The 11,561-nt window shown below is 42.5% G+C and overlaps 1 protein-coding gene across 2 annotated transcripts; it reads left to right on the forward strand.

The window, feature by feature from the left end:
• Positions 1-317: 317 nt before the first annotated feature.
• LOC115132871 (cytochrome P450 2K1-like) lies at positions 318-11,171 on the forward strand. Of its 2 annotated transcripts, none has more exons than XM_065020897.1 (8): positions 318-615; positions 4,363-4,525; positions 6,304-6,453; positions 6,547-6,707; positions 6,830-7,009; positions 7,136-7,277; positions 9,246-9,572; positions 10,587-11,171. In XM_065020897.1, exons 1-8 carry the CDS (start codon positions 409-411, stop codon positions 10,772-10,774), a joined length of 1,518 nt encoding a protein of 505 aa, XP_064876969.1. In that variant the 5' UTR covers positions 318-408; the 3' UTR covers positions 10,775-11,171. The 2 variants fall into 2 exon arrangements, with proteins under 2 accessions (XP_064876969.1, XP_064876970.1); XM_065020898.1 differs by lacking the exon at positions 10,587-11,171 and adding an exon at positions 10,403-10,527.
• The last annotated feature ends 390 nt before the right edge of the window (positions 11,172-11,561 follow it).

The following is an 11,561-nucleotide window of genomic DNA, read 5'->3' on the forward strand; positions in this document are numbered from 1 at the left end:
AAGCCCTCCCTAACCCGGACGACGCTAGGCCAATTGTGCGTTGCCCTACGGACCTCCCGATCGCGGCCCAGGGACTCTGATGGCACAGCTGGCGCTTCAGTACAGCGCCCTTAACCACTGCGCCACCTGGGAGGACAGGCATAGTGACCTTAATTAAATTATGATCAGACCACGTCAATGATCTGCAGGGAATGTGTTGTGCAGGCTTGGCACTACTATTCTTCTGTTTCTCAAGATGCCTAGCTCCTCCCCCAAGGCGGTCCTGTCCTCTACATGCTAAATGACTTAAATGTAAATGTAAATAAGAAGAGCTCCGTAGGCAGGTAGCTCTGTTGAGTGACTGTTGTGTATAAGCACAAGCGGTCTCTCTTTTTAGCCCAGGGTAAGGTGTAAGAGCTCCGATCGAAGATGTCTCTTATGGAAGGTCTTCTCCTCCAGGCTCCAAGCACGGTGACACTGCTGGGGGCTGTGCTGTTTCTGCTCGTCCTCTACCTCCTCTCCTCTAGTTCCAGCTCTGAGGAACATGGGAAGGAGCCTCCAGGACCCAGGCCGCTGCCCCTGCTTGGTAACATGCTCCAGCTGGATCTCAAAAGGCCCTACCAGACCCTCTGTGAGGTGAGATATTAATAAGTCAAAGGCTTGCTTGCTTGAACTATTCCATTTCAAGTACCTCCTTTCAGGATTTTGACTCACAGTACCCAGCTAGCACATTTGGTTTATTGGAAGTTGTGGAAATTATGTTTGTTGTTTCACATTATTTGTGGGAATGAAGCCATACGTTTCCTGACCGGTAAAAATAATGTTGTTTTTTAACCCTTGTGTAGTCTTAACATTCTGTATACTCCCCTTATCCTAAAGGTTAAAAAGGTCCCGTCTTAACTAAACCTCTAAAATAAAGCAGATCAATTGAATTTTAAACCCCAAATCTATTTTGCATGAAGAAACAAGCTGTCATTCATCATAAACTTTGTGAACATCTGTGTTCTTCCTCTTCACAATGCAGAAAGACTGATCAGTGGACACCACTCATTTTATTACATCACACCCGTCATCATTGTTTTCTTTACTAAAGTACAGCTTTATTATTATTATTATTAGCTAAAGGTACTGCATAGGTGTTAACTTATTTTTTTTAGCAAGAGATAGAACTTGTATAGTCTAAGAAAGTAGCAGAAATGTGCAGAAAGTAGATTTGAATGCATTATATTGAAGGGAAACAACAGTCTTGAACTGTTTTGGAAACATAGTGATATATTCTTATATTCTGTACAATGAGGAGTTCAACTACAAAATACTAGTCTTCTCCCATTTGTTTAACCATTGCCCCCACCCACAAGGTGTATAAACAACAACAATAAAAAATAACAAAATAATATAATAGATACAAAACAAATACTGTACATGAGGAACATAAATCAATCAACTCTAACTGCTCCAGGAGCACCCGCCTCTTGTTCTGCTTATCAGGCATCCAGGTAGGGTTGATCTTGTTCATATCACAAAGGCATTGTATGAGGACACATCAATGTTATGGAAGAAGACCAGGGGCCAGCGGGCAGTCATCCTCCTGCAGCTGTAAGTTCCAATCACCTTGTCCAGGTTGTCCACGCCTCCTTTGTTGTGGTTGTAGTCCAGGATGATGGCTGGCTTCCTCTACTCCCGATCACTGATCTCAGCAGTTTTGTGCATTGTGCTCAGGAGGACCACATTCTTGTTCCTCTTTGGGAGGTATGAAACTAGAGTGGTGGTGGGGTGAAGGGAAACTTTGATGAGAAGGCCTCTCCTCCCCTTGTTGTGAGGAGTGCAGGGTGGAGCTTAGGCTTGTGGAAGGCCTCTCTCCCTCTTGTTGTGAGGAGTGCAGGGTGGAGCTTAGGCTTGTAGAAGGCCTCTCCTCCCCTTGTTGTGAGGAGTGCAGGGTGGAGCTTAGGCTTGTAGAAGGCCTTTCTCCCCCTTGTTGTGAGGAGTGCAGGGTGGAGCTTAGGCTTGTAGAAGGCCTTTCTCCCCCTTGTTGTGAGGAGTGCAGGGTGGAGCTTAGGCTTGTAGAAGGCCTCTCTACCCCTTGTTGTGAGGAGTGCAGGGTGGAGCTTAGGCTTGTAGAAGGCCTCTCTCCCCTTGTTGTGAGGAGTGCAGGGTGGAGCTTAGGCTTGTAGAAGGCCTCTCTCCCCCTTGTTGTGAGGAGTGCAGGGTGGAGCTTAGGCTTGTAGAAGGCCTCTCCTCCCCTTATTGCGAGGAGTGCAGGGTGGAGCTCAGGCTTGTAGAAGGCCTCTCCTCCCCTTGTTGTGAGGAGTGCAGGGTGGAGCTTAGGCTTGTAGAAGGCCTCTCCTCCCCTTGTTGTGAGGAGTGCAGGGTGGAGCTTAGGCTTGTAGAAGGCCTCTCTCCCCCTTGTTGTGAGGAGTGCAGGGTGGAGCTTAGGCTTGTAGAAGGCCTCTCTCCCCCTTGTTGCGAGAAGTGCAGGGTGGAGCTTAGGCTTGTAGAAGGCCTCTCTCCCCCTTGTTGTGAGGAGTGCAGGGTGGAGCTTAGGCTTGTAGAAGGCCTCTCTCCCCCTTGTTGCGAGAAGTGCAGGGTGGACCTTAGGATTGTAGAAGGCCTCTCTCCCCCTTGTTGCGAGAAGTGCAGGGTGGAGCTTAGGCTTGTAGAAGGCCTCTCTCCCCCTTGTTGCGAGAAGTGCAGGGTGGAGCTTAGGCTTGTAGAAGGCCTCTCTCCCCCTTGTTGTGAGGAGTGCAGGGTGGAGCTTAGGCTTGTAGAAGGCCTCTCTCCCCCTTGTTGCGAGAAGTGCAGGGTGGAGCTTAGGCTTGTAGAAGGCCTCTCTCCCCCTTGTTGTGAGGAGTGCAGGGTGGAGCTTAGGCTTGTAGAAGGCCTCTCTCCCCCTTGTTGCGAGAAGTGCAGGGTGGACCTTAGGATTGTAGAAGGCCTCTCTCCCCCTTGTTGCGAGAAGTGCAGGGTGGAGCTTAGGCTTGTAGAAGGCCTCTCTCCCCCTTGTTGCGAGAAGTGCAGGGTGGAGCTTAGGCTTGTAGAAGGCCTCTCTCCCCCTTGTTGTGAGGAGTGCAGGGTGGAGCTTAGACTTGTTCTTTCTAACTGTGCCAACCATGGTGATCTTCCTCTTCAGGAGCTGCTGGCTGAGTTCAAACAGTAGCACATATCATCTCAATTTCTCATTGTGTTTGTCTTTCTTGGTTTTGTGGTGTGTAAATTATTTTATATCTGCCGGGTCAAAAATGACCCCAAGACAATCTTTGTACCCAGGTGGTATACAGCTTTCATGGAAATATTAACAAAAGCAATGTTTAAATTTTTCTAATGTTGGGGTCACTTTAGGAAAAGTCATCACATTTCAAGTTGGAGTTTCCTCTGTGGCAGGTCATTTTGTACCCTTAAGACGACACAGGGTTAAACGTTCTGAGAAGAGAAGTGAACATTTTGCTGAAAATGTTGGCTATTTTTAGTTTTTTTAATAACTTTCGTATAAATTTTGCTGAAAGTTTCAATAAGACTGTTAATAACACTGCTTGCTTTCTTGAACTTTTTGAGCACAGACAGGACACATGAAATTTCATTTCATAAGGCATTTAATAATGAAACACATTTATTTTTTATTGTGACAGCATCAGTGAGATTCAAACCTGTAACCCTCTGCTCTCTATCAATGGAATTAGTTCACAGCATCACCAGGATGGAGCTAGCATGACATGTTTTTAAAATTCATACAAATCTGTTAATTGTAGCGTATTCAAACAAACCCCATTTCAAAGGAAACAAGCACTCATTAAGATCAGGTGTGGTCAATTAGTGAGTGCAGCCATCACACCCAAACACACGTAACAAGATAGAGGATAGAGAGAGTTTTGTTGATGCTGAGAATGAAATGTATGTTTTTAAGTAACATTCTTAGAACTTTCTCTGAATGTTATGAAAGTTTTCTGGTGGTTTTTATGGAAAGTTTTCTAAATGTTCTCAGAACATTTTGAGAACATGACTTTAAATAAAACCACGAGGAAACCTGTACAAATCAATATGATGAAGTACTGAAATTCCCACAGAAGTACGTTGTTTCTTAACGCTCTTTGAACAATTTGAGAACATGATTTTTAATAGAACCATGAGGATATCTATGAGAAATGTTATGCTGAAGTACTGAAATTCCAATGAGGAACGTTATTCCTTAATTCCTTCCTCAGAACATTATGTGCTAGCTGGGTATTTACATGATCAGTCATTCATTTCTGGAAGGTAACACAATAATCTTGTTTGTCAAACACTGACCTCAGAAGTTCATAGGCTCACATTTTACGAGGCATTTTTATTTGAATGGAAAGGATTTGATCTGTCTAAACCTGGTCTTTTGGCTTATTTTATGTTCTACAGCTGTCCAAGAAATATGGCTCGGTGTTCACAGTTCACATTGGACCCAGAAAAGTGGTCGTTCTCGCAGGATACAAGACAGTCAAGCAAGCACTGGTCAACCATGCAGAGGAGTTTGGGGACAGGGGCATCGATCATTTGTTTAGTGAATTAAACAAAGGACACGGTAATGTCAGATAACTGATTCTCAGGCCTACTACGTTGCAAACCTTGACAATGGACAGTTAAGCAGGCATGCTTGGTGCCATACTGTAAAAACCAACAACAGTATACAGTACCAGTCTTTCAACAGTTTTCCTTCATTTCTTTTACTATGTTCTACATTGTAGAAAAATAGTGAAGACATCAAAACTATGAATCATGTAGTAACCAAAAAGGTGTTAAAAAAAAATCTAAATATATTTTATATAAGAGATTATTCTCAGTAGCCACCCTTTTCCATGATGACACCTTTGCATACTCTTTGCATTCTCTCAACCAGCTTCACCTGAAATGCTTTTCCAACAGTCTTGAAGGAGTTCCCACATATGCTGAGCAATTGTTGGCTGCTTTTCCTTCACTCTTCGGTCTAACTCATCCCAAACCATCTCAATTGAATTGAGGTCGGGTGACTGTGGAGGCCATGTGATGCGGCACTCCATCACTCTCCTTCTTGGTCAAATAGCCCTTACACAGCCTGGAAGTGGGTTTTGTCATTGTCCTGTTGAAAAACAAATTATAGTCCCGCTAAGTTTAAACCAGATGGGATGGTGTATCGCTGCAGAATGCTGTGGTAGCCATGCTGGTTAAGTGTGCCTTGAATTCTAAATAAATCACTGACAGTGTCACCAGCAAAGCACCCACACACACTCACACCTCCTCCTCCATGCTTCACGGTGGGAACCACACATGTGGAAAATCATCCATTCACCTGGAACCAAACATCTCAAATTTGGAATCAGACCAAAGAAACGATTTCTACTGGTTTAATGTCCATTGCTCTTGTTTCTTGGCCCAAGCAAGTTTCTTCTTCTTATTGGTGTCCTTTAGTAGTGGTTTCTTTGCAGCAATTCAACCATGAAGGGCTGATTCAGGCAGACTCCTCTGAACAGTTGCTGTTTAGATGTGTCTGTTACATAAACTCTGTGGAGCATTTATTTGGTCTGCAATTTCTGAGGCTGGTACCTCTGCAGCAGCGATAACTCTAGGTCTTCCTTTCCTGTGGCAGTCCTTATGAGAGACAGTTTCATCATAGCACTTGATCATAGCACTTGATGGTTTTCGTATTGACTGTCATTTCTCCTTGCTTATTTGAACTGTTCCTGCCATAATAAGGACTTGGTATTTCACCAAATAGGGCTGTCTTCTGTATACCACCCATACCATGTCACAACACAACTGATTGGCTCAAACTTATTAAGAAGGAAAGAAATTCTACAAATGAACTTTTAACAAGGCACACCTGTTAATTGAATTGCATTCCAGGTGACTACCTCATGAAGCTGGTTGAGAGAATGCCATGAGTGTGCAAAGCTGTCAGCAAGGCAAAGGGTGGCTACTTTGAAGAATCTCAAATATAAAATGTATTTTGATTTGTTTCACACTTTTTTGGATCCTACATGATTCCAATGGTGCTATTTCACAGTTTTGATGTCTTCACTATTATTCTAGAATGTAGAAAATAGTACAAATAAAGAAAAACCGTTGAATGAGTAGGTGTGTCCAACCTTTTAACTGGTTCTGTACATGATGCTCTTCTGTGTTCAACCGACTCTAACAACCCCAAATATCTTACAAATATTTTATTTTCTCCTGACTTCATAAAAATATGAAGAAAAAAACAGATTTAGTTTGAAACCTCCTACTTCCATTAATCTGTGCTTCTTAAAATGGATTTGTATTCCTTTAAGAATTTCACTCAACTACTACATCAGAACAATATTGTTCTACTCTATTTTTTAATAGGTATTGTATTTGCCAATGGAGATTCATGGAAAGAGATGAGACGCTTTGCCCTTACAAACCTTAGGGACTTTGGAATGGGCAAGAAAGCGAGCGAGGAGAAGATCATTGAGGAAGTTCAGTACTTGATTGAAGTGTTTGAAGAACACAAGGGTAAAGTTATTATATCAATAACACAATCAAAATAAGTCTTCATCTTTTCTCAGTTTTTCTCATTTCGGTTGTGTTTTTTGCTCTTTGTCACAGGTAAAGCATTTGACACAACCCAGGCAATGAATTACGCTGTTTCCAACATCATCTGCAGCATTGTGTACGGCAGCAGGTTTGACTACTCTGATCCACGGTTCCGACGCTCGGTGGATCAAGCCAATGAGTCCATCCGACTCGGAGGATCTATTTCAATACAGGTACGATACAGTGCTAATCATGTTTACTTTGAGAACAATGAGACACACTAGATTCAATTAGTCCAAGTTTAATATATACAGACAAAATAGAAGCTCATTTTTGCTTTGCTTTTTATTTAAAGTTGTACAACATGTTCCCATGGTTGGGCCCCTTGCTGAAGAACAAGACACTTATCTTGAAAAATATTGCCGACAACAAGGGGGAGATGAAGGAGCTGGTGAGGGGGCTGAAGGAGACTCTCAACCCGCAGATGTGTAGAGGCTTTGTGGACTCGTTCCTTGTCCGAAAACAGACCCTGGAGGTATAAAGCGTTATTACAGTTATAAGCATGTCATTTCTTGGAGTGAATAACTAGGGGGTCCAGGGGGAGATGATTTAGAAATAACTGCTCTTGTTTACTGAAACATGTTTGTTTATGTATTAAAAGGAATCAGGCAACATGAACTCTCATTACCACACTGAGAATCTCATACATACTGTGGCCAACCTGTTTGCTGCTGGTACCGACACCACGGGGACAACCCTGCGCTGGGGTCTGCTGCTCATGGCCAAGTACCCCGATATACAGGGTAAGGATTGATACTCACACACTCACCTGACAAACACACCTCATACAGTGCATTTGGAAAGTATTCAGACCCCTTCACTTTTTCCACATTTTGTTATGTTACAGCCTTATTATAAAATTGATAAAATTGTTTTTATTTCTCATCAATCTACACACAATACCCCATAATCACAAAGCAAAAACAGGTTTTTAGAAATTTTTGCAAATAACTGAAATATCACAGACTATGCTCTGTACTTTGTTGAAGCACCTTTGGCAGCGGCTACAGCCTAGAGTCTTCTTGGGCATGACGCTACAAGCTTCGCACACCTGTATTTTGGGAGTTTCTTCCATTCTTCTCTGCAGATCCTCTCAAGATCTATCAAATTGGATGGGGAGCGTCGGTGCACAGCTATTTTCAGGTCTCTCCAGAGATGTTCTATCGGCCTCAAGTGCGGGCTCTGGCTGGGCCAATTAAGGACTTTCAGAAGCCACATCTGCATTGTCATGGCTGTCTACTTTGGGCCGTTGTCCTGTTGGAAGGTGAACCTTCGCCCCCAGTCTGAGGTCCTGAGCACCCTGGAGCAGGTTTTCATCAAGGATCTCTCTGTACTTTGCTCCATTCATCTTTGCCTCGATCCTGACTAATTTCCCTGCCGCTCAAAAACATCCCCACAGCATGGCGCTGCCACCACCATGCTTCACTGTAGGGATGGTTGTGGCCAGGTAATGAGAGGTGTCTGTTTTCCTCTAGACGTGACACTTCGCATTCACGTCAAAGAGTTATTGGTTTCATCAGACCAGAGAATCTTGTTTCTCATGGTCTGAGAGTCCTTTAGGTGCATTTTTGCCAAACTCCAAGCAGGCTGTCATGTGCCTTTTACCGAGGAGAGGCTTCCGTCTGGCCACTCTACCATAAAGACCGAATTGGTGGAATGTTGCAGATATGGTTGTCCTTCTGGAACACTCTCCCATCTACACAGAGGTACTCTGTCAGAGTGACCATCAGTTCTTGGTCACCTCCCTGACAATTCCTTTAACCTCATGGCTTGGTATTTGCTCTGACATGCACTGTCAACTGTGGAACCTTATATATACAGGTGTGTGCCTTTCCAAATTATGTCCAATTCATTGAATTTACCACAGGTGGACTCCAATCAAGTTGTAAAAACATCTCAAGGGTGAAACAGGATGCACCTGAGCTCAATTGCGAGTCTCATAGTAAAAGGTCTGATTACTTATGTAAATGAGGTATTCCTGTTTTAATTTTTTAATACATTTACAAAAAAATCTATAAACCTGTTTTCACTTTGTCATTATGGGGTATTGTGTGTAGATTGAGGACATTGAGGAAATGTTTTTATTTAATCAATTTTAGAATAAGGCTGTAATGTAGCAAAATGTGGAAAAAGTTAGGGGGTCTGAATACTTTCTAAAATAACCGTATATCCACAACTCAACCTCTTATAGCTCACTTGCATAATGTGTGCAAACTCCTCTATCTGTATTCTGTCTCTAAATGTTGTCTGTCACTAGCAGCATCATGTTAAAGTTCTGAGTATCTGTATACGGGGCGGCAGGGTAGCCTAGTGGTTAGAGCGTTGGACTAGTAACTGGAAGGTTGCAAGTTCAAACCCCCGAGCCGACAAGGTACAAATCTGTCGTTCTCCTCTGAACAGGCAGTTAACTCTCTGTTCCTAGGCCGTCATTGAAAATAAGAATTTGTTCTTAACTGACTTGCCTGGTTAAAAAAAATATAAAAAAACATACTTGGCAAATAAAGGTGATTCTGATTTGAAGGACCTTTGTACAGAAAGTGTATGAGTGCAGTTATCTAAGACAATTACGGTTTTACTCGCTGTAAACATTGGCAAATGTCCCACCTGAACCACAGGTCTTTGAATTGAATCCAAGTGAATTAACAGATACAGACTGAAGATCATTCAGATTTTATAGTAACTTCATCCCCTCCTCTTCCTTTTTATTCCAGACCGGGTCCAAGAGGAGATAAGCAGAGTCATAGGAAGTCGTCAGGCCTCGGTAGAGGACAGGAAGAACCTGCCCTACACTGATGCAGTGATCCATGAGACCCAAAGACTGGCCAACATTGTACCCATGTCCGTCCCTCACACCACCAGCCAAGACGTCACCTTCCAGGGATACTTCATCAAAAAGGGGACTGATGTGATACCTCTGCTGACGTCTGTCCTGCGAGATGAGAGCGAATGGAAGAGCCCTCACACCTTTAACCCCGACCACTTTCTGGATGAGGAAGGTCGATTCGTCAAGAAGGATGCCTTCATGCCCTTCTCTGCAGGTGAGTCCCATTGTGTGTTTCCTTATTAACACTATCATTCTGACATCCTTCTATGGTGGTCAATTAACTCATTCTGACATCCTTCTATGGTGGTCAATTAACTAATTCTGATATCCTTCTATGGTGGTCAATTAACTAATTCTGACATCCTTCTATGGTGGTCAATTAACTAATTGTGATATCCTTCTATGGTGGTCAGTTAACTAATTCTCATATCCTTCTATGGTGGTCAATTAACTAATTCTGATATCCTTCTATGGTGGTCAATTAACTAATTCTGATATCCTTCTATGGTGGTCAATTAACTAATTCTGACATCCTTCTATGGTGGTCAATTAACTAATTGTGATATCCTTCTATGGTGGTCAATTAACTAATTGTGATATCCTTCTATGGTGGTCAATTAACTAATTCTGATATCCTTCTATGGTGGTCAATTAAATAATTCTGACATCCTTCTATGGTGGTCAATTAACTAATTGTGATATCCTTCTATGGTGGTCAATTAACTAATTCTGATATCCTTCTATGGTGGTCAATTAACTCATTCTGATATCCTTCTATGGTGGTCAATTAACTAATTCTGATATAATTCTATGGTGCTGAATTAACTAAATCTGATGTCTTTCTATGTTGCTCAATTAACTAAATCTGATATCCTCATTGCTTTGGCTCAAAGAGAGTTGAGGGGATAGAAATTACGTTGAAGCAATGTGGAATAGACATTGAATTGACGTCTGTGCCCAGTGGGAATATTGATATTTGTCAATTATAGGTACCTATAGTTACACATCTATTGTCTTCATGTTGTCTTCATGTTCCTCTTCCAGGTCGTAGGGTGTGTCTAGGAGAGAGTCTGGTCAGGATGGAGCTCTTCCTTTTCTATTGTCCTCATGCTCTCTTCCTCATCTTCCTCTTTCAGGTCATAGGGTGTGTCTAGGAGAGAGTCTGGTCAGGATGGAGCTCTTCCTTTTCTATTGTCCTCATGCTGTCTTCCTCATCTTCCTCTTCCAGGTCGTAGGGTGTGTCCAGGAGAGAGTCTGGCCAGGATGGAGCTCTTCCTTTTCTTCACCTCCCTCCTGCAGCGCTTTTGTTTCTCTCCTCCTCCCGGGGTAAGAGAGGAGGATCTGGACCTCACACCATCCCTGGGGATCACCCTCAATCCTTCACCTCACCAGTTGTGTGCTGTGAGCAGGTTCTGAGATGAAAGTCTGGGTCCAATGTATATTACACACTAAACTCTCAACTTTAGACAAACATACTGCAGGAATATGCTGAAAAACTATTTTGTCACTGCCCATGGACATGAATGATATGAATATATACCTGGCTACCAACCTTTTAGGGATACCCTAGGTGGGGTCCTCAGTGTCCGCAGGAAGTGTACGTTATGATTGAGAAACCAAACTTGGACGTTAGGATCCTATTATTAGACTGCAAGTGCCCTTATCCCCACTGAGGTCCATAGAAGTCATATCCTTACCCACCACTCCAGGGAAAATATTCTTGGTTTGTAATTCAAGAATTCAAGAATACAGTCCTAAGAACAGTCACATTTGTAAAATTGTCATCTAAATGAATAAAAAGTGTAAACTCTAATCTAGTGCCCTCTATACTGCTAGTTGTACAGTCAACACTTGGCACTTTTTTACAGGACAACTGTATGACCTATAGCTCAGTGTTTTTCCACAGGTCCTTCTGACCAAAGAAACTCAGACATTCGATTTAGTTTTACCAATCGGGGGAAATGATGCAAATGTTTAATATTCTTTTACTTTTTAGTGCTGTCATTAATTTATTGAATGACAAATACTAAGTGTTAGTGAAGGAAAGGTAGACACATTGTCACTTTTTGAAAGCTTTTCTAAAGATATGAAAATAGGTAGCTATGTAGATGTATATGCAGATGATATTTTATGTATCAGTAGTGTCACTTGTCACTTCAATCAGGGACGGTCTGGGGTGGGGTGGTTGAAACAGTGTCAATCA

Source organism: Oncorhynchus nerka, linkage group LG7 (genome assembly GCF_034236695.1).
Source record: "Oncorhynchus nerka isolate Pitt River linkage group LG7, Oner_Uvic_2.0, whole genome shotgun sequence".
NCBI classification, from domain to species: Eukaryota; Metazoa; Chordata; class Actinopteri; order Salmoniformes; family Salmonidae; genus Oncorhynchus; species Oncorhynchus nerka.